At 42.1% G+C, this 24,039-nt stretch overlaps 1 protein-coding gene across 1 annotated transcript in view; it reads right to left on the minus strand.

The window, feature by feature from the left end:
• The window catches only part of ASPM (abnormal spindle microtubule assembly), a 68,165-nt gene that overhangs the window by 27,753 nt on the left and 16,373 nt on the right, over positions 1-24,039 (minus strand). The window contains 13 exon segments of the mRNA XM_021064478.1: positions 5,285-5,413; positions 5,531-5,673; positions 5,778-5,985; positions 7,572-7,793; positions 8,757-8,842; positions 8,932-9,077; positions 12,249-12,424; positions 12,947-13,077; positions 14,708-14,849; positions 17,571-17,638; positions 17,912-18,157; positions 20,309-20,455; positions 20,959-21,063. Of these exon segments, the coding sequence (XP_020920137.1) occupies positions 5,285-5,413; positions 5,531-5,673; positions 5,778-5,985; positions 7,572-7,793; positions 8,757-8,842; positions 8,932-9,077; positions 12,249-12,424; positions 12,947-13,077; positions 14,708-14,849; positions 17,571-17,638; positions 17,912-18,157; positions 20,309-20,455; positions 20,959-21,063 (1,949 nt within the window).

A 24,039-nucleotide genomic window follows, 5' to 3' on the forward strand; every position in this document is an offset into this window, starting at 1 on the left:
TGGATCAATGGAACAGGATAGACAGCCTAGAAATAACCCCCCCTGCATTACTGGGTAAATGCCCTTTTGCAAGGGTGCCAAGACCACTCAATGGGTAAAGGATGGTCTCTTCAACAAATGGTGTTGTGGAAACTGGTGTTTGTATACCCACTTACCAAAGAGTCATGTTGGACCCTTATCTTACAGAATGTACATGTATTAACTCAGAATAGATTAAAGTCCTAAACATTCAATTCAAAAGTAAAAAATTCTTAGTAAAAACATAGGGTAAAATTTCATTAACACTGGATTTAGCAATGACTTATTAGCTATGACACCAAAAGCGCAAGCACAAAAGCAAAAAAGACAAATGGGATTACACCAAACTTAGAAAATCTCGTTCATCAAAGGATATGATCAACTGAATGAAAAGGAAGCCTGTATATTTGAAAAAAAAATGCAAATAATATATCTAATAAGGAAATTATATCTAGAATATATAAAAACTCCTACAACTCAACAACAAAAAATCAAATTACCCTATTAAAATATGGGCAAATGAATAGACATTTCTCCAAAGATGACAGATGGCCAACCAGCATATGAAAAGATGCTCAACAACACATCATCAGAGAGATGTAAACCTGAATCACAGCGAGATATTGCTAAACTATTAGAAACGAACAAAAAGAAAATAAGCGTCGGGAGTTTCTGTAGTGGCTCAGTGGTTAACAAACCCAACTAGCATCTGTGAGGACGCGGGTTTGATCCTTGGCCTCACTCCGTGGGTTAAGGATCCAGCATTGCTGGGAACTGTGGTACAGGTCACAGACACGGCTTGGATCTGGTGTTGCTGTGGCTCTGGCATAGGTTGGTGGCTACAGCTCTGATTTGAGCCCTAGCCTGGGAACTTCCATATGCTGCAGGTGTGGCCCTAAGAAGACCAAAAAAAAAGAAAGAAAGAAACAAAGGAGTCCCATCGTGGCGCAGTGGTTAACAAATCCGACTAAGAACCGTGAGGTTGCAGGTTCGGTCCCTGCCCTTGCTCAGTGGGTTAACGATCTGGCGTTGCCAGGAGCTGTGGTGTAGGTTGCAGACTCGGCTCAGATCCTGTGTTGCTGTGGCTCTGGCGTAGGCCAGTGGCTACAGCTCCGACTGGACCCCTAGCCTGGGAACCTCCATATGCCACGGGAATGGCCCAAGAAATAGCAAAAAGACATTAAAAAAAAAGAAAAGTAAAGAAAGAAACAAACTGTTGGCAGGTAAGGTATAGTGGAGAAGCTGAAATCTTTGTGCTCTGTTGGTGGGATTATAAAACACAACCCACAGTTACTGCTATGGAAGACAGTATGATGATTCCTAAAAAAATTAAAAATAGCATTTACCATATGATCCAGCAACATCACTTCTAGGTAGATACCCAAAAGAACTGAAAACTGGGTTTGTACACCCCAGTTCACAGCAGTATTATCACAAAAGCCGAGAGATGGAGCCAAAAAGCCCAATGAAGGATAAACGGATAAACAAAATGTGGTATAAACACACTGTGGAATAGCTAACTCTGCAGCCTTAAAAAATGAAGGAAATCCTGCTACAGGCTACCACCTGGGTGAACCTCGAAGGCACATGCTAAGTGAAAGAAGCCAAGCACACAAGGGCAAATACTGTCTGATTCCACTTATATTAGGTATCTAAAGGGGTCAGAGTCATAGAGCGTAGAAAGGTGGTCACCAGGCCCATGGGGAGGAGGAAATGAAAAGTTCCTGTTTAACAAGTACAGATGTTCAGTTCTCCAAGCTGAAAATTTCTGGAGGTCTGTTTCCTAGCAACGTAAATACACTTAACACTACCAAGTGGGACTGTCTGGTAACTTAAGAACTTCAAATAACCTAAACCAAACACTGTGAATAACTTAAAAAACAGTTAAGATGGCACATTGTATGATATGTAATTCTTTACCACAATTTAAAAAAAATTTCAAGGGGAAAAAAAAAAGACTACACTTAAGAGCTTAAAAAAAAAAAAAAAAAATAACATGATGCAGTTCCAAAGTAGTATTTGAATAGAAAGCTCTAAGGACCAGGGTGGTTTTGGATACAATCGGTTGACATAAAATGAAATGTAAGTTTGTAGATCTCCTCAATCTCGAGCAAATCAGCATGGAACAACTGTTTGTGATGTTAGAGAAGCTACAGGAGCAAAGTAAATACATCCAAAGAGCAAAATATATTACAAAAACTAGCAACTATTTGAAAACTTAGATAAACCAATGGCAAAAGTTCCCAGGTCCACGGTCACAACGTCTTAAGTCAGATTGTGTGTTGTCGTTTATAATCCTACACTGTAGCTGAGCCAACCTGTTACCAGCTTATTTTTATTTTGCTTTGGATATGGGCCACACTCGAGGATTTACTTTGCTCTGGAGCTGGGGCCGAATCATTCAGGAAGAACTAAGGGTACAATGTGTCAAGGACCCTTGGAGAAGCCTGCTTCATTCATCAGGGAATTTGAGCCATTAGTCAATGCTTTTCTATCACCTTAATTTTTTTTTTCCAGTTTCTTTTCTTTCTTTTTTTTTTTTCAGGCCACACCTGCAACATATGGAAGTTCCTAGGCTAGGGGCTGAATTGGAGCTGCAGCCTATGCCACAGCCATGGCAACACAGGATCCTAGCTGCATCCGTGACCTACACCACATCTAGCAGCAATGCTGGATCCTTAAGCCACTGAGCAAGGCAGGGCTCGAACCCAAATCTTCATGGACAATATGTTGGATTCCTAACCTGCTAAGCCGCAATGGGGACTCCTGCTTCTCTATCACTAGTTTGAAGACTAGAGTTGGAACCATTTTATTCTCAATGGATAGTTTATATTAATTACAACAATAGCAAAGAAAATATAAAACCTGGAAAACAGCTACCTCACGGTAATGCTTACATGCTTCCTAGCTTATAATATTCCTATAAGAATATGAAGTGAGAGTTCCGATCATGGCTCAGCAGTTAACAAACCCAACTACTATCCATGAGGACATGAGTTCGATCCCTGGCCTCGCTAAGTGGGTTAAGGATCTGGCATTTCCATGAGCTGTGGTATAGGTTGCAGATGTGACTTGGATCTGACGTTGCTGTGGCTGTGGTGTAGGCCAGCGGCTACAGATCCGATTGGATCCCAGCCTGGGAACCTCCGTATGCTGCATGTGTGGCCCTAAAAAAAAAAAAAAAAAAAGAATATGATGTGAACCTGTGTAATGTTCCAAATGGAAAGGAAATGGTACATATGGATCTTAGTATAATTGTCTAAGAAAAGGAGCGTGCGTGGACACCTGGAGAAAGGAGGGAAGCAGTGGTCTTCAAAAAAAGGAAATCTCCAATACTTGGACCAAAGAAATAAATCAAGAAAAGGGATCTTGTGAGGAAAAAGCTAAGAATTTTCTATAATTGATAAGTAATTAATACAAGACTACACTGAGGAGAAAAGCAGATTTCATTACCAAAAAAATATAATTCATACTTAAAAAAAAATCTTAAATCTTTCATTTAATGCCACATAAAAAGAATTAATGAAATAATTTTTTTTTCTTTTTTCGGGCCACACCCACAGCACATGGAAGTTTGAAGACTAGGGGTGGAATTGGAGCCACGGCTCCGGCAACATCAGATCCAAGGTGCATCTGTGACCTACGCCGCAGCTTGTGGCAAGGCTGGGGATCCTTAACCTACCATGTAAGGCCAGGGATTGAACCCACACCCTCGCAGAGACAACATTGGGTCCTTAATCCACTGAGGCACAATGGGAACCCTCAAGTTAATATAATAATTTAAGGACCAGCCATGAAGGTGTTTTTCCTGAAAAAGTTCTTAAAACAATTCTAGAAGCTTCCAGAAGTACCAAGTTATCCTCCAAGGAAATGTGGGCAAGGAGGCAAATCTTGGGAAGATGATGGGAAAAGAAGGCACAGAGAATGCACGGTAGCAGAGGGGACGGCTCGTGAGTGTAAGCCACTGCCTAGTTCCAAAAGTCACTGTCAAGACTGAGTGGGGCCAGAGCAAATTATTGTTAGTATCATCGCCAGATCAGCCTCAGTGTGAGAGAACACAGGCTGCTTTTAAGAGCTGCCAATGTCTAGCTCCTGTACAGCTACTGAGAACTTTATCACAAATGTGCCATGATTCAAACTGAGGAGCCATCTTGGGTGAAAAGCATTTCTGAACTATTTGATCAGGCTGCTGCTTTTATTTTGATTATTCTAAATAAATACACCATTATTAGTGGGAAGAGTAGGGAGATAAGAGGGTTCAAATAGTTTGTTCAATTTGATCCAGGAGACCACTTCTCAGATTTTCTTATTTTCTTTCTTATTTTCTTTCCTTCCTTCCTTCTCTTCCTTTCTTTCTTCCTTTCTTTTCTTTCTTCCTTCCTTCCTTTCCTTTCCTTTTCCTCTCTCTCTCTCTCTCTTTCTTTCTTGCCACAACCATGGCATATGGAAGTTCCCAGGCTAGGGGTCCAATCGGAGTTATAGCTGTTGGCCTACATCACAGCCACAGCAACGCCAGATCTGAGACATATCTGCGACCTCCACCACAGTTCATGGCAACGCCAGATCCTTGACCCACTGACCGAGGCCAGGGATCGAACCTGCATCCTCATGGATCCTAGCTGAGATCGTAACTGCTGAGCCATGGCAGGAACTCCCTCAGACTATTAAAAATGACATTTTTCTCAGAACTCAAGAAAACACCTATTCTATGTTAAGGCAAATATGCACACTATTGAGGTCACAAAGGGAAACAGTAAATCACCTCTTTCTCCCTGTGCCCAGGCCCTAAGTATTTTGAGAAATAAAATGATGGAAACCAAAGTACCATTTTAGACTAACAAAGGAGAACCTGGAAGGCAGTTTCAGGGCAGACAAAATGAGCTGGCTAATTGGACTGCAGAATCAGACAGGTGACACCAGGCCCAAGCAGTGCCGCTAGAGGTCAAGCCTCCCAGAGTCCAGCATGAAGGGAAGAGCTAAGGCAGACACCCCCAGTTTACTTTTCACAAATTTAAAACGTGGATAAGTTATTCCACTTCCCCTGGACCAGACAAAGTGAAAGGGTGGACAGAGGCTGGAACAAACATCGAAAGAAGGAAACATCAGCAGTGAGGGAGAGATATTCATCCCCAACTCAAAACACACACGATTCTGAAAACCCTCTCCTTAATTTCCTACATTGGTGAGAGGTAAAAACGAGATCAAGAATCAATCAGTCGACATAAACTACAATTTATGTTATGGTGTTTTCATTTTGGAGGAATACCTGGTGGTGTTTGAGATCTTTTTTTAGCTTATATTTTCTCCAAGTTGTTTGTATGAGTCGAGCAGCTCTGGTTTCTTTACGAAGATCCAAAAGCCTTGCACAAAGAAACGACAAGTAGGTAATAACCACCTAAGAGACACCATAAAAGGTGAAAACAGAAGTTCTCATGAGTCAGAGAATATACAAATTCCCACCATCTGAGCCTGATTATTAATAGCTGCTACTGGTCAAGGACCTTTCACTTGCCTTTTCGTCAGGAATGGTATTTGACATATCTGAGTGATGAATCATAGCAGGGATTCCACCAAGGTCTCTAACTGCTGATCTAACCAGCTGAAAATTTTTCTTTTCATTTTCTAGGAGTTCTTTGTATAGTTCTGAAGTATTTTCTGAAATGCAAGTAAAAGAGAGGGGTCAGGTGAGAAATCTTTGGCCAGAAATCAGACGGGCTGATGAGAAAATTGGAAAAGTTAATCCACCAAAAGGGACTCACCAGAATCAAGTGCTTTAAGAGACAAATCCAGAGAGCTCTGCTCAGATTCAGAGGAGGAGTTTAACACCACGGAGCCGGTCTGCGTACACTCCACGGTCTGTGTAGTACACTGACATATCGCGTCCAGGGGCACGTAGCAAGGGTGATAGTGGTGGATCAGGTAACATAATACACGGCCGTCTGAGAAAGACACTGTAAAATTCTCCACCTGGTTGGAAATAGCAGAAAAAGAATGAACTGGAATTCCTGTCCTGGCTCAGTGCAGACGAATCTGACTAGCTTCCATGAGGACAAAGTTTGGATCCCTGGCCTCGCTCAGTGGATTAAGGATCCGGTGTTGCTGTGAACTGTGGTGTAGGTCACAGATGTGGCTCGGATCAAGCATTGCTTGGGCTATGGTGTAGGCTGGCAGCTGCAGCTCTGATTTGACCCCTAGCCTGGGGACCGCCATGTGTCGTGGGCGCGGCCCTAAAAATACGAAAAAAAAAAAAAAAAAAAAAAAAGAAAAAGGAAAATGAATGAACTGTATTGAGATGGGAATATAGATGCCCATGGTTTTGTTGTCCGTGTTTCGTTTGAATAGCTAAGACTATCACAGTGGTTTCCAGTAGCACCTCATAAAATTTCATATTCATAGCCAACTTCTCACCTATTAAAACATTAGCTACTCCAAAAACAGAACATGATTATATCATTGTTCTGGGCTGGAAAGTGTTCTTCGAAAATTCATGTCCTTCCCAGTGTCTCAGAATATGATCTCATCTGTTTATGGGGTCACTGCAAATTTAAGTAGTTAAGATAACCCTGGAGTAAGATGGGCTCTTAATCCTTATGAGAAAAGGAGACAGACAGGCACCTGGGGAGAAAGCCGTGTGAAGACAGAGGCAGTGACTGCAGTAATGGGTCTGCAGAGCCAGGAAAGCTGGGGGGCGGCAGCAGCGCCAGCCGTCAGGAAAAAGGCACAGAGGCGGTCTTCTCTAGAGCCTGCACAGCTCTCCAGTATCGAATTATACCACAGAATTTGTCCATATATTTGACAGTTTTTCTACTAATGATGCTCAACACACGGCAGGGGAGGACATTTAGTAACATGTGCATCGTATCAGTGTGTCACATCATTTTTCCTGTTTCATATTCCTTAGTGGGTATTTTATTCTTTATTCGTGCCTGTCAGGACAACTTATTTTCATGCATCTGCACTTAAGTGTACATTTCATACAGAAATACACTATCAATCCAACAAATGATTATAAAAGACACAGCTTAGACACCACTTAAAGAACCCAGTGGGACGAGGTTCTCCAAAGTCCCCTTCTGCACGGTGGGTTTACTTGTATTCACCCTTAAATTAAGGGCATGAGCCTTTGGCACCCCAGTTCAATGCAAACATCTCCCATTAAGACTTCCAACTCGGGCTTTTTTTTTTTTTTCCCTTTAGTGATACATAAAATAATCAAGCATTTACCATTGGTGACAGATTAGATGAAACTAAGTATGTGACAGTACCCTCACTCATTAGAGGAAAAGTTTGCTTACATAAATCAACTAAATTATTTAAGAAATTAAAGAAAATATTTTATGCATTAAGTTTCATTGACTTTAACGGGAATTAATTTAAAGAAACTGGGCTTGTGTAATAACCCACCTGGGAAAAGAATGTGAAAAAGAAAGGATCTATGTACCTGTGAGACTGATGTACTCTCTGTACACCTGAAACTAACACAACTTTCTCAGTCAACTATACTCCAATAAATAAAAAGAGAAGAAGAAACTGGGCTAAAACAAAGAGCTTACTTTTTTATTGTAGAAGCCGCAGACAGCATTTACCCAATCCATCAGTAGCTTTATGCTTTCACTATACTGTTCGAACTGACCACTATGCCTCTTATCCTTTTTCTTACTGATGACAGCATCAGAACGGCACGACAGTGCAAACATTGTTTTCTTCAAACTCTGCGTGCGCTTTAAAAAGTCAATTTCTTCCTTTAACTGATCTAAATTAAGGGAAATCTCCACCTGAAATACAAAAAGAGGGTAGGTATGTTTAATTTTTCATATACTATTTTTGACCCACAGAAGCTGAAGTCTTCTACCAACATTATTATTTTTTTAATTATTTATTTATTTATTTATTTTTGTCTTTTTGCTATTTCTTGGGCCGCTCCCACGGCATATGGAGGTTCCCAGGCTAGGGGTCCAATCGGAGCCATAGCCACCAGCTTACGCCAGAGCCACAGCAACGCATGATCCGAGCTGCGTCTGCAACCTGCACCATAGCTCACGGCAACGCCGGATTGTCAACCCACTGAGCAAGGGCAGGGATCAAACCCGCAACCTCATGGTTCCTAGTCGGATTTGTTAACCACTGCGCCACGACGGGAACTCCCCAACATTATTTTTTTTAAAGGCAAACACAATCTACACGTTAAGTGATGGGATGTGTACTGATTAAGTGCATGGATCTGTGGCTCTTTGCCGCCATGCCAAGCCTAGGTTCTAATCTCACCCCTGCTTCCGATCAGCGATGTGACCTTAATTCCAGTCTCCTCTCCTTTTAGTGGTGTTGTGAAGATTGATTGGAATATATATAAAGCAAAGATCATAGTTCTTGGGACAGAATAAAGCCTGGTTAGTAACAGTTACTATTGTTAGTCTTTATTGATGCAAAGTGCTTTTTACAATCAATATTGAGGGAGTTTCCACGGTGGCTCAGCAGTAACAAACCCGTATCCATGAGGATGTGGGTTCAATGCCTGGACTTGCTCAGTGGGTTAAGGATCCGGCACTGCTGTGAGCTGTGGCATAGGTCGCAGAGGAGGCTCGAATCCAGCACTGCTGTGGCTGTGGCATAGGTTGGCAGCTACAGCTCTGATTTGCCCCCTAGCCTGGGAACTTTTATATGCCACAGGTGTGACCTTAAAAAGACAAAAAAAATATTAAAATTGATAAAAAGTACAAAATGTACAGAATGCACAATACCTGAAAAGTCAATGCTATCTTCCAAAGCAGTGCCAGGGTTTTTTCTCTGTGCCTATCTACAATATCCTTAGATAGGATTGTATTTCCTGCAAATGGAAAGACAGTCCATTAGCACAGTATACATACATGTCAATTTTCAGTGAGAAGAAAAGTTTTACTGTTAGGCAATTTTTACCAAGTTCATCATTCAGCTGAACACCTCGTGATTTAAGAATTTCAAAAACAATATCAACGTTGTGCATCTTTTGAAGACGACTTATTGCAGGAATCCTGAGTTTCTTTGAGAGATTCCAGTTTCGTGTGAGAAGTTCCATGGTTCGCCTAACAATAAAGGAATTTTCACATGAAAAAAAAACACGCACAATAAAAACATACATGAAAAATTAACTTCGTAAATAAAAACACACGGAAAATGAACTTTATTTAAGAGCAGTTATCACCCACATCAATCTTCCAATTTAAAAGGTTTTATTTAGGTTAGAAAGACTCCAAAACATGATCTCAAAACTTTGTTGTTCTGTAGTTAGCGAATGGAGTTTTTTCTCATTTTAAGCCTGGGGAGTAAAGTCTCTGAACAGAATATAAGAACAAAAAATAAGGTGTACATACTCAAACGCACACATGAACAACAGAGTTCTATAGGGAAAGGAAAACAGACATTTATTGAGGGACTACTGTAGTCTACACATCAAGCGTGTGCTTTCTTTTCTCATTTTAGATCTGATGGCAAATCCCACAATCAGGGGGTATTATCCCATTTCTGGCAGATGAAAAAACCAAAGCTCAGGAAGTTCCCTTGTGGTGCGACAGATTAAAGATCTGGCATTGTGTGACTGTGGTGTGGGTTTGATCCCTGGCCATGCCGCAGGCACTACCAAAACAAAACACCAGGAGTTCTCACTGTGGCTCAGCGGAAACGAATCCGACTAGGAACCGTGAGGTTGCGGGTTCAATCCTTGGCCTCGCTCAGTGGGTTAAGGATCTGGCATTGCTGTGAGCTGTGGTGTAGGTTGCAGACTTGGCTTGGATCTGGTGTTGCTGTGGCTGTGGTGTAGGCCGGTGGCTACAGCTCTGATCAGACCCCTAGCCCAGAAACTTCCATATGCCAAGAGTGTGGCCCTTAGTATTGCCTAAGTCACCAGTGTTTTGTCTACTAGACAGTAATTGCTGCTTCCACAGAAAAAGCAAGTCCCAACTAATTACTGTATATAGCTAAAATTTGACAGAACTGTTTACAGGCCATAATTCCTCAAGGTTAGAAAGTAACCTATGATCCTCCTAGGCCAACCATGTAATCAATACCTGGAGCATTCCTGAAACACTGGTCTGACCCTCACCTAGAGGGTCACTGGATTCGCCGTCCCCAAGTATTCTCAAATGACCTCAGGCATTCTCAAATGACCTCAAAGACTTATGATCATTGTGCTGACACTGAAGAAAACAGAGACTTGATAGGCAAGATCATGTCTCTTAACTGGTTCCTGACCCAGGACAAAGCATCAACACCCAACACCCAACGGGAAGGCCTTATTATAACTCCTACAAAAGCACAAAAATGTCTTTCAGAGAAAGACAAATATCATATGATATCACTTATATGTGGAACCTAAAACATGGCACAGATGAACCTATCTATAAAACAGAAGCAGACTCACAGACATGGAGAAGAGACTTGTGGTTGCCAGTGGGGAGGGATGGAGTGGGAGGTTGGGGTTAGCGGATGTAAGCTGTTAGACACAGAGGAGGTAAACAGCAAGGTCCAACCGTATAGCACAGGGAACTGTATTTAACGACCTATGATATACCAAAATGGAAAAGAAAACGAAAAAAAGAATGTATATGTACGTATAACTGAATCCCTTTGCTGTATAGCAGAAATTAACACAACCTTGTATATCAACAATTTTTCAATTTATTTCATTTTTATTTATTTTTTTGGTCTTTCTTGCCATTTGTTGGGCCGCTCCTGCGGCATATGGAGGTTCCCAGGCTAGGGGTCCAATCGGAGCTGTAGCTGCCAGCCTACACCGGAGCCACAGCAACACGGGATCCAAGCTGCATCTGCAACCTACACCACAGCTCACGGCAATGCCAGATCATGAACCCACTGAGCAAGGGCAGGGATCAAACCTGCAACCTCATGGTTCCGAGTCGGATTCATTAACCACTGCGCCACGACGGGAACTCCCAATTTTTCCATTAAAAAAAAAGTGGAAACAAACAAAAAATCAAACAAAGATGTCTTTCATCATGAAAAATTCCATTGAACATAAAGCCAATAACTGCTCCTCTTGGACTGTGAAAAAGGTCTAAAAATGTGAATTTCTATTGGCCAGAAAACAGATGTGATGGCTTGGATTTATGAAGTGAACAAATTAAATACAAAAATAGTATGAAAAACATTTTCAGCAAAGGCTCTAGCCTATGTGGGAATTACTCAAGTGAGAGGGAGCTCTAAGGACTGTTACACCTTGATGTGAGAATATAGGGTCAGAAAAGAAAAAAGGGTCCATGGAAATTTAATTTAGAAGGGAACCAGGGCATGTATGCTGCCTTTGAAGAGCTGGGAATTCACAGAGATCTGGGGATCCCTTCCTCTCAAAGCTCGAACGTAATATAAACTAGAGAGTGCCCTAGAAACAAGACAAAGGCCTCCCAGACCCGTGTCTTCAAGAAGCCCTACGCAGTCCAGAGCAAAGGCCGTGCCTTCCAAAGCCGGCTCGGCTAACTGACGGGAGTCACGCCAAAGCCAAGGCTGAGGACTCCCATTGGTTAGCGAGTTAACACCACGTGATCAGATGCCGCCCCCTATCCACCCGTCCAACTCAGGCAAGCCACTCTATGTCTCCGTCTTGCTCTTCCTCACAGAGAAAGCAGGGTTAACATGGGCTCAGTGATGGACGCAGCACTCTGACATGAAATGTTGCTTAAACGTTTGACAATTTAATGAGTTCCATGCTTTCCCCAACTCCTACTCTGGGGCATCAGTGGTTTCTACTCTCAGAGCCTGACACCTGCCAATAGGGAGGAAAAATGTGCATAGGAGACACATTTAGGCACATTTCAGGGCTTAAAATTAACACCATTTCCCCATACTTATCCCGACATTTTAAAAGATTTATTCCATTACATAAAGGAGCAAGAATGATTGTGCATGTACTGAAAAAAGTGTTTTCCAGAAAATTTTATTTATTGTTTGCTTTTTAGGGCCTCACCTGCAGCATATGGAAGTTCCCAGGCCAGGGACCAAATAGAAGCTGCAGCTATAGGCCTACACCACAGCCACAGCAGCATGGGATCCGAGCCCCATCTGTGACCTACACCTCCGCTGCGGCAGTGCCAGATTCTTAACCTACTGAGTGAGGTCGGGGATTGAACCTGCATCCTCATGGATACCATTCGGATTCTTAATCTGCTAAGCCACAACAGGAACCCCTAGAAAATTTTAGTCTGTGCCATTGAGCAAAAATGACTCCATTTTCTTATACTCACACAAGACGTACTCCGCACTGCAAGTCTATAGCAAGATTTGTAACAGCAAAGTCAAATTCATCAAAAGGTGTCTGAACGTGGTTCACAGGTAACCCCAGGAAGCTCAGGTGGCGAGAAAGGTCACCTTCACCACCTAGGAAGTCTCGTGAAAAAGCCAGAAGAATTTCCTTACTAGCCTAGGAGAAACGAGTGGCAGGTAATATATTGCATATTGTCATTTTTGTTTACAATAAAAACAAATTCTTCAAATCATTCTGTGCATATAGAAATGAAGTAAAATTAAGAGCAGTCCAAAAAGATGGTCAGTTTCCTTTCATACAGTAACAATGCAAACCTCATGAATTTCCAACTTAAGATTTTATAAGAAGATGCTCATACTTAATAATATACTCTAAAGATTAACATTAATCTGATAACATACTAACTCAGGAAAGACGTTTTCCCCAAAATTAATTCCTCAGATACACAGTTTCATTCATTTTCAAGTCAGAGTGAGCACAGGATGATGTGCTCGTGAAAAGTCAACCAGGGAGGCAGGGCTAGAGTTAACAGGACACAGTAGGTAGGGATTCCTATTCTATTCCAAAGTGCTGCCCTTTGGAAACCTCACTTTTTCTAAGGAGAAAAGAATTCAATAAAAGCAAGCAAAAGTCTTATGTGCAAACTATAAAGCTTAAAATATAAAATGAAAACAGTACCTTGAATTTAGCATCTTTACAGAAGAGACAAGGATCATGGTCAATAAGTCTGGAGATTTTAGCATAATCAAGGAAACAAACCAACAGTAACAGCTTTTTCAATGTAAACTTTGACAAAGATTCTTCGTGTCCTGAAATAAAGTACCAAAAAAAGCAAAGCAAGTTAATCTGTGCAAGACAAAAATTTAATTTGGTTTTGAAATATTTTTTTCTCTCTCTCTTTTTTTTTTTTTTTTTTTTTTTTTTTTTGCTTTTTGGGGCCATATTCGTGGAATATGGAAGTTCCCAGGCTAGGGGTTGAAGTGGAGCTACAGATGCCAGGCTACAACCATAGCAACACGGGATCCCAGTCGCTTGTCTGTGACCTACACTGCAGCTCAGGGCAACACCTGTCCCCCGACCCACTGAGCAAGGCCAGGGATGGAACCCACACCAAATATTTTTTCATTCTGCTGTGGTTTTAGTCTACACGTTCCTACTAAGGGACCTTGAGATATATCTTATATTTTAAAGTCAAATTATTTTGTAATTCTTTATTCCAGAATATAAAACTCCTTATATTTATCTCCCTCTCTTTTTAATCGGAGCCGTAGCCGCTGGCCTATACCACAGCCATAGCAACGCAGGATCCCAGCCGGGTCTTCGACCTACACCACAGCTCACAGCAACGCCGGATCCTTAACCCACTGAGCAAGACCAGGGATCGAACCTGCAACCTCATGGTTCCTAGTCGGATTCATTAACCACTGAGCCACAATGGGAACTCCCAAGTACAAGGATATATTATACAACACAGGGAACAGAGCCAATATTTTGTAATAAGTACAAATGGAATTAACCTTTAAAAATTGTGAATCAGGGAGTTCCCGTCGTGGCGCAGTGGTTAACGAATCCGACTAGGAACCATGAGGTTGCGGGTTCGGTCCCTGTCCTTGCTCAGTGGGTTAACGATCCGGCGTTTCCGTGAGCTGTGGTGTAGGTTGCAGACGCGGCTCGGATCCCGCGGTGCTGTGGCTCTGGCGTAGGCCGGTGGCTACAGCTCCGATTCAACCCCTAGCCTGGGAACCTCCATATGCCGCAGAAGCGGCCCAAGAGATAGCAACAACAACAACAACAAACAACAACAACAAAAGACAAAAGACAAAAAAAAAAAAAAAATTGTGAATCATTAAGTTGTATGCCTGAAACTTATATAATATTGTAAATCAACTATAATTTAATTAAAAAAACAAAAGTGACAAGTTTTACCTTAAAGTTTTCTAGTAACACGGTACTAGAAAAAAAAAAAAACCATTAATAAGCATAAGGAACCCACTGCCCGCCTGTTTTAGTGCTTTGTATGTACGAATTCATTTAATACTCAGGATGGCTCTAGGGGGCCGGTATTTCCATTTCATGGAGGAAACAGAGGCACAGAAACATCAGCTGATTTAGTCTGTTTCACACAACAAATATTTAATGAGCTCCAACTATAAGCAGGCACCACCCTAGGTGCTACGTTTACAGTAGCAAACTAAAACATGCTCTCCATAGGGCTTGCAGCCTCCTGGGGAGGGCTGGGCGGGCAGCGGTGACAGGTGTACGTAACTGTAGTGCTACAGCGAGGGGGGACCTGCTGGGGGTACAGGCAGGGAGGTAGTGGAGAAGCCTATTTACACGGCTGTCTCTGGAAGGTAAAGCTTCAGCAGAGACAGGGACAATGACGAGAAGCCATTCACGCAGGGTGGGGAGAATGCAGGGTGGAGAGGCAGGACCACGTACCGTCTCTGTACAGATGTGGCACAGTCGGGTGCCTGTACTCGGCTGCGATATCAGGATTCCACAGTAAGCGATTCAGAATAAACACTGCCAGCCCTGTGACATCACTGTTGTCTTCCAAAGGAATGAGTTCTCCATATACTGTCTAAATAGAAATGCAGGTGCAAGTCAGGACCCTGTCGTCTCTGAGGAGCACAGGGACGCGCCACGACGTTCTAAGGAACTGGTCGTGCTCCACTTCCTAGACAACATGGGAGGGACAGGGATGCTTGCCAAACGACTTCTTTGGAATGAACACGTATGTTTGGTGCAATTTTTAGTGCGTGTAGTATACTTCACAACAGAAGAAGACAAAAGCTCAGGAGGAAGATAAGTTCTTAAAAATCATATGACAAGCAATAGAGTCACATCTTAACTTTTTTTCCTTTAAGTTAAAGAACGATCAAATGGAGATCTGTTGTTCAAATTATAACTGTTCCACTAAGTATATTATGAAGGTACAAAAGACATCTAAAATAATTCTAAACTCACAAGTGGAAAACCACTTGTAAATTGTCTAGGATAATAACTTGGGATGTTCAGATCTGCATATAATCAAAGATTAAAATTTGTCATTAACATCAATACGATTTTAATGATTTTTCAAGCAATGAGAAAAAACTAAAAACATATCAAATTATATTTTGTAACCTTACACTGACAAAACTAGACAAAAGCATGGGATGGCACTACTATCTGACAAAAGAGAGAAATTTTATCTTTATTTGCTTATTTTTTTTGGCCTTTGATGCTTTTTTAAGATCCTCAAACGTGATGCCTACCAGCAGAACCCTAAGGGGTGGTCGAAGGTAGAATATTTGCTCACAATTATTCACCACTCCCTTCCCTTTAAAAGGTCCCTTTCCCATCAAATAGCATCTTTACTGTGTTTCTTGTGAGAGAATAAGTATTTCTGTCTCATTTGTGTTTAGACAAAGAATGCACTGAGGCCAGAAACATGCTTGGTAGAGGCTCACATCTCAAGCAGAAGTTTTAAAAGGCATTGCGTGTTTCTACCTAACTCTCCAGTTTTTACCTCTACCACAAAAAATCTAGGCCCCAAAAGCGAGGTTCTACTTGAGTGGAGGTCCTGCCATTATTTAACATGTTGCACAGTCAGCTGACATGTAATTTTCTGATTCATATCTCACTGAAAGAAATAAGAAATTGAATTGAATTTCAATTCAGTAGAAATAAGAATTAAAATAAGAAGTCTTAGCGAGGACATGATCAAGCTGGGTGACCACAGTAGGCTTATCATTTGTTCTCTCAAAGGCCTCAATTTCTTGATAAACACCAAGATTATTGTAAGATTCCTTTCAGCCCCAAAGAGTTTTCTATTCCAAAACTTAAATTCAAGTAAGAATAAGATATCTCATGTGACAAAGTTTAAAAAGTCTAGGAAGTTCCCATAGTGGCGCATCTGAAATGAACCTGACCAGCAACCATGAGGTTGCAGGTTTGATCCCTGGCCTAGCTCAGTGGGTTAAGGATCCAGCATTGCTATGAGCTATGGTGTAGACTGCAGACTTGGATCTGATGTTGCTGTGGCTGTGGTGTAGGCTGGCAGCTGTAGCTCTGATTCAACGCCTAGCCTGGGAACCCTCTATGTGCTGCCAGTGTGGCTCTAAAAAGCAAAAAACAAATAAAATAAAAAGTCTAAAGGAAATATAAGAGTACACCAGTAATAGACTACAAATGGAAACACTGAGGATTTTTAATAAGAGCATATTTTTTTAACAGTCAATTAGTGACTGTCTAATTCAGTTGGTTTGCATTTCAAATAGTATTGGAATGAGCCATATGAGAAACTCAAATTCCGATGATTTGTTTGTTTTGCTTTTTAGGGCTGCACCTGTGGCATATGGCAGTTCCCATGCCAGGGGTCAAATTAGAGTTGCAGCTGCTGGCATACACCACAGTCACAGCAACTCCGATCCAAGCTGCATCTGCGACCTACATCACAGCTCACAGCAATACCAGATCCCTGACCCACTGAGCAAGGCCAGGGATCAAACCCACATCCTCATGGACACTAGTTCAATAGGTTTCCTCTGTGCCTAACTCCCCTGATGATGTTTTTAAGAATATGTTCCATCAAACAGTCCCGGTGGCACCAGACTGGTGGAGATTCAAATCCTGTCAAGTCACTGGCATTCAGGTAACATCGCATCTAAGCTTTGTTTTCATCAGTGAAGTAGAAATACTGATACATATAGCTCACTGGGTTTTAAAGACATATAAATTCGGAGTTCCCATCATGGCTCAGTGGTTAGCAAATCCAACTAGCATCCATGAGGATGTGGGTTTGATCCCTGGTCTTGTTCAGTGGGTTAAGGATCTGGCGTTGCCATAAGCTGAGGTGTAGGTCACAGACACGGCTTGGATCCTGCGTTGCTGTGGCTGTGGTGTAGGCCAGCGGCTACAGCTCCAATTCGACCCCTAGCCTGGGAACCTCCCCATGCCACAGGTACGGCCCTAAAAAGACAAAAATAAATAAATAAAAATAAAGACATATAAATTAGAAAATGTGGTCATTAGCAAATGCTCAGAAAAGAACTTATTATACTTGCTATTATATCTAGTACCATATTATAAGTATTTAAGAAACTAATAGGAAAAATGCAATACAACAAAATGGCAATAAAATATAATGACATGGTCTAGAAACCTGATGAGCATTTGTTACAGGACCTTAAATTTCACACTTGAAGATCAGTGAAGCTACCTAAATGCCTTTATAAGTTAAACCATATTTTATTAAAGAGTCTATTAAACATATAAAATAAAAAATTATCTTTTTTCAAAAACGGAAAGGTATACTGACCTCTAGGCCGATTCGTAGCCACAAAGGATTATATGACAAGAGCCAGTTCAGGATTTTCTGCCGTTCTCCTGAAATGTATGTGAAAAGCAAGCAAGGTCAGACTGCTAATCAAATACAGACAGTAAAGAAAATTCCACAGATAGAAATCAGTGGCGAAACAGGAAAATCACTTCCATGAACTATATAAACATACGTCCACTCTTTAGTATATATATGCAATACATTTAAGTCTCCGAGCATTTAGGTCACAGAGCCAAGCCACGTATATACCTGATTCTGTAATACAAAATTTCTAGAGTGGTTTTAAAGAGTTAATCTCAAGATTTCTATAATCTGCTTACCCACATCTTTCCAGAGGTGTCTGTCTTTCCGAACAATTAACCGCCTGGCCTCGATTTCGATTTCAAGCTTTTTCATGGCTTTAACCATTTTCTCAGAAGTAAACAGACGACACGCAGCACGACGTAATCTGTTCAGCCTGCACTGGGCCGTGTAAGCCCTGAGGGACACCTCATCCTTGGTAGGAGCTCTCGGCACACTTATTTTATGTTGATTCTCTACTCCCAAAAGAAGAGTGGTAGCATTTACTGGGTAAATACAAAAGAAAGAATGTTTCTGGTTAAACAATACTTGTATAAATTTTAAAATCCAGCAATAAGGGCAGCTGAAGGCAGCCCAAACGGAATCCATCCCCCATCTCTTCAAAGCCTGCTTTTCTCTTTCCTATCTCTGAACCTCTGGCCATTCTGTCATGGCAACCTTACCTGCAAAATGTGTCCCAAGACTCTTCTCACACGCTTGCTGTTGGGGGATTGGAACACGATCTAGCCCAGACCAATGAGAGAGCTTCCTAAATGCTTTCTCTGCTTCTGCCCTCTTTATAAAATAAAAAGACAACCCCTAAAGAATGTTACTTATAGAGCTCCCGGCATGGCTCAGTGGTTAATGAACCCGACTAGGATCCACAAGGATGTCGGTTTGATCCCTGGCCTTGATCATGGGTTAAGGATCCAGCGTTGCCGTGAGCTGTGGTGTAGGTCGCAGATGCAGCTCGGATCCTATGTTGTCGTGGCTGTGGTGTAGGCTGGCAGCTGAAGCTCTGATTCATCCCCTAGGCTGGGAACTTCTATATGCTGCAAGTGCAGCCCTAAAAAGACAAAATACAAAATACAAAAAAAAAAAAGAATGTGACTTATTAAGATCGAATTTTGAAATACAATTTGAATTTTTATAAAACACTTTTTCTCTAAAGAGAACTAAAAAATTAGGGGAGTTCCTGGCGTGGTTCAGTGGTTAATAAATCCAACTAGCATCCTTGAGGACGTGGGTTTGATCCCTGGCCTTTGCTCAGTGGGTTAAGGATCTGGAGTTGCCGTGAACTGTGGTGTAGGTCACAAACATGTCTCAGATCTTGCTGTCACTCTGATTCGACCCCTAGCCTGGAAACCTCCATATGTTGTGGGTGCGGCCCTAAAAAGACCAAAAAAAAAAAAGGAAAAAAATTACACTTTGTTTACTTTGGGGGAAAAAAAAAAGAAAATTGACCACAGAGATCATCTAATCAAAGGGCTTTTTAATGTAAAATTCCTATACCTGCTTCTCTAACAGGTGCAGCCCAGTGTCTGCTGGAACACTGCAATGACCCAGAGAGCCTCCTCTTAGGGTTAGACTGTGAGGTGCTTTGGCAGGTTAAACACTTAGATGAGTTTTTTCTTGAGTTGAACTGATTCCTGTAACTTCTATGAGCAGGCAGCCCTGGTGAAGCTTCCTTCTCTCAGGAGAAAACCCTTCAAACATTTGAAGGAATCATGTTTCCATTTTGTTTTGTTTGTTTTTGTCTTTTTAGGGCCACACCTGCGGCATATGGAGGTTCCCAGGCTGGGGGTTGAATTAGAGCTGTAGCCGCTGGCCTACACCACAGCCACAGCAATCCAGGATCTGAGCCGTGTTTGCAACTTCATGACCTCATGGCAACGCCCAATCCTTAACCCTCTGATCGAGGCCAGGGATGGAACCCGCGTCCTTGTGGGTGCTCGCCAGGTTCATTTCCGCTGCACTACCATGGGAACTCCTCCATCTTCTACACTTGAGTTTTCTCTTTTCCAGAACAAACACTGCAATGTTTCAAAAATTACCCATTATCAGCTGGTTTTCAGACTCCTCATAATTAAATATTTGGCTACGAACATCTTAAACTAAGGTACAGTGGAGACAATAGGACTCAAGTGACCAGGCCACACAAACTGTTAAACAGATTCACCAGGACATTTACAGACAAGACTGCACTGGGTTTTTTCTTTCTTTTTTTTTTGGCTGCACCTATAGCATGTGGAAGTTCCTGGGCCAGGTATCGAACCTGCGCCACAGCAGCAACCCAAACTGCAGCAGTGACGATGCCAGATCCTTAAGCTGTTGTGCCACAAGAGAACTCCTGAACTGGATTTCTTATCAGCCGTGTTTCACAGTTAACTCAGATTGAATCTGTATAAAATAAAACCATATCACCCAAAAGGCTACAATCGCATTAGCTAATGAGAAAGGAAACCAAAAAGAAAAAAATAAAGCTTGGTAGTTTCAGCACAAAATTCCCTAAAAATTCTCACCCACACAATCTTGAGCATTCATGTCAATGAATTCATGGACCATGGCATTAACTACAATACAATAAATAGATATGGATAACTACAGAATGCTAAAACGAGAGTATTACTTAATTTAAACATTAACTTAATGTTTACCTTCAGAAATATTTGTTTTTACAGTGAAGTCATCAGGAGTTAATATAAAATTTAGCCACCAAGTGAAGCCCTGTTCCTGCTTTTCCTTCCAGCGTTCGTCATAAAACATATTTTTTGCAGCGAATGGCATCGGGTGTCTAGGAATACCTAAGAATACAATTGGGTTATGCATGAGAAATTTTCCTTTAAATTGTAACACAAGCTATAGCAAAAGATCATTTTTACCAGCAAAACCAATTTTATTTTATTATTTTTTTTAAATTTTGGCAGTGCCCGCAGCATGTAGAAGTTCCCCAGCCAGGACTGAACTGTGACAACGCCAGACCCTTAACTGCTAGGCCACCAGGGAACTCCAAAATCACTTTAAATTGGGGAACAGTATTTGCTTTCCCACCACTTGCTGGAAATGGTTGAGAGCATTTTGGGTATAAAATGTACTCAAAGTGAAAAGAGAAAAAGGAAAGCAGTACCTCCTTGTTATTTAAAAATATCAATTAACGAGTCAATTTTATTAAAGTCTGAGAAAATATCCTGATTGTTATTTAACACACTTAACTCTTCAAGGCTTTTATTCAAATAACTTACTTCCATTTAAAATGTAATTAATGTTCATTCCATGTTAGTTTCACATAAAGATATTAAACACTTGCCTGTTTTTAGGGGTTTTATGAAAGTCAAAGTAGACTGTGCCACAGGAACAATGGCTTTGGTCCTTCTGTTTGTTTTAGAACTAGGAGTCCTGTAGCCGAATGCATCTAAAACATGAGAGAGCAGAGTAATAGCATTAAAAGATGAAATAAATTCCGTGAATGAACTGTCATCACATTAAAATTTGGGTTCTCCGCAATCACATCTGGTTAGCAAATGCTGAATAACCACTACGTACCAGGCACTATGCTATGAACCCTGGCAATAAACCTTATGTATGAAAGTTACTGACCAGAAACTACAATTCACTTGGTGCCTGCAGAAGCTATGCTTCACACCCAACCAGTTCACCGTGTGTGAGTGTGTGTGTGTGTGTGTGTGTGTGTGGAAGCTATGCTCACATGCAGCCAGCTCGTTGTGTGTGTGTGTGTGTGTGTAGAAGCTATGCTCACATGCAGCCAGTTCATTGTGTGTGTGCAGCAGCTATGCTCACACGCCGCCGGTTTACCGCGTGTGTAGAAGTTACGCTCACACCCAGCCAGTTCACCGTGTGTGTGTATACACCAGACTCCATGCTCTGTGCTGAGAAGACAGAATGAAAAGACGTGGTCCCAGCCCTGGGAAGTTCTTGGTTTAGGAGCAAGTTTGGGAAGAATCCAAATAGCTACATAAGGAGAGGGACGCATAAGGAGCTTTGGGACAAGGGGAGGGAGGGCTAGGTCACCTAAAGGGCAGGACAGCCCCCTGGCGGGAGAGCACCAGCGCTGACCCTGCAGTGGAAGTTCCACACCAGGGACATGGCCTGTGACTGACCTGCAAACTGCCTGGACCCAAGAACATAGATAAGCAAAACAAGACAAAAAAAGAGGTTGGGCGAGGAAGAAAAGCTTTCAATTCCACTAAAATATAACAATGACAGTTCATAGTTGGGTACTTCGGTGACACCTCATGCAATCATCACCAGACATCTATGAGACGTGCCCTATTCCCACCCATGTTTTATGGAATCAGGATACTGGAGCTTAGAGCAAGGTCACCCACGCTGGGAAGCGGTGGAACTGGACGGCACAGCGTCCGAGCCTGCACCATGAATCAGTGTGAAGTACCTGGCGGGCAGGTGAAGGACTTATGTCTAGAGAGTGACATCATATCTATTCCAGAAGATAATAATACGGAGAGTGGAATGAAAAGTCAGACTAGAGACAGAAAGTGAGAAGGCAGCTATCCCAGGGGCCAAAGTGAGCTCTCTCGTGAGAGTTAAATGAACACAGCAGCAGTGGAGACAAACTGGGGAAGAATTATATTCAGAGCTGAGCTCACAAGCCTTTATAATAAATGTCTAGACAAGTGATGGAGAATCAGAACCCAGAGGGGTCTCCATGCCTCACCCAGGTGACCAGGCAGAAGGAGGGTGGCCCCTGGAGAGGAAAGGACATAAAGTCACAGCAGCGATAACCTGTCAGGATGCAGTTCACTCCCTCCCAGGCAGGCTTCACACCAGCTTGTGCTGCTACAAGATACGAGCTAATAAAGGCAGCGGCCAGCGACTGAAGGCCTAGGGCAAAATCCAGCCCACAGATCTCTGTGTACAGCCTGCAAGCTAAGAAGAGTTTTCACATTTATAAATACTAGTTGAGAAAAAGTCAAAACAATTATATTTCGGAGTTCCCGTCGTGGCGCAGTGGTTAACGAATCCGACTAGGAACCATGAGGTTGCGGGTTCGGTCCCTGCCCTTGCTCAGTGGGTTAACGATCCGGCGTTGCCGTGAGCTGTGGTGTAGGTTGCAGACGCGGCTCGGATCCTGCGTTGCTGTGGCTCTGGCGTAGGCCGGTGGCTACAGCTCCCATTCAACCCCTAGCCTGGGAACCTCCATATGCCGCGGGAGCGGCCCAAGAAATAGCAACAACAACAACAACAACGATAATGCCGAGGGAGCGGCCCAAGAAATAGCAACAACAACAAAAGACAAAAAAAAAAAAAAAAAAAAAAAAAAACAATTATATTTCATGACCCATGAAAATGATATGAAATTCAGATTTCACTGTCCATAAAGTTTTATTGGCACACAGCCACCCTTGTTCATTTGCACATTGTGACTGTTTTCCCTTCCACAAAGGCACAGGTCAGTGGTTGTAACAGAGACCGTTTGTCCTGTAAAACATAATTAGTATCTGGACCTTCAGAGAAAAGGTTAGCTTAACTTTGATTTAGAAGAATTGTAATTTAGAAGAATTGCAAATCTATGCAAATTATCAAAATAAGGAACATGTTCAAATTGTTACATAATATTAGGTTATAAAGTTCCTTGCATTTTAACCTATTTCCTCATTCTGAAGCCTTGGTAAGCTAGCCTCTCTCCCTGGAAGCGTTTTATGCTGTGGGAACCTTCCTTGGAATCCTCCCACTGCTTCCTGCCATTCACAGAAAGCCATGTAAAGTGCCTCCGCTTTTGCGCTTTCGCGATTTCCTTGCACAGCTCAGAGGACTGGGAGCAACTTGAAGACAAGAATTCTGTCTTTCCTCCTTGGAGCCACAAGGCCTAGAACAATGCATGACACAAGGAGGCACCTTATCAATGCTGAATAATGCATCCTAGAAAACTGGTTTTTTTCTCTGCTGTCCTAGGTTTCTCAGAACAGAAAGAGGGCCAGGGGTACTCTGAGTTACCATGCTCATTAGTCAGATACCCCATGTGTGCAATTTTTGTTTGTTTGTTTTTGTTTTTTAGGGCTGCACCCATGTTATATGGAGGTTCTCAGGCTAGGGGTCGAATCGGAGCTACAGCTGCCGGCCTACAACACAGCCACAGCAACCTGGGATCTGAGCCACATCTGTGACCTACACCACAGCTCATGGCAATGCTGGATCCTTTACCCATTGAGTGAGGCTAGGGATTGAACCCGCAACCTCGTTTCCTAGTCGGATTTGTTTCCACTGTGCCATGATAGGAACTCCTGCAATTCTCTTTAAACCTTGCAGAGAGGTTCAGCTAGGTGGCCACCTCAAACCAACCACAGGTTCAAGTACCAACACATCAGTGGTTTACTTGCTCAGTCATTCATTCATTATGTGACTCGTTCAT

The sequence above is a fragment of the Sus scrofa genome, chromosome 10 (assembly GCF_000003025.6).
Source record: "Sus scrofa isolate TJ Tabasco breed Duroc chromosome 10, Sscrofa11.1, whole genome shotgun sequence".
Classification (NCBI taxonomy): domain Eukaryota; kingdom Metazoa; phylum Chordata; class Mammalia; order Artiodactyla; family Suidae; genus Sus; species Sus scrofa.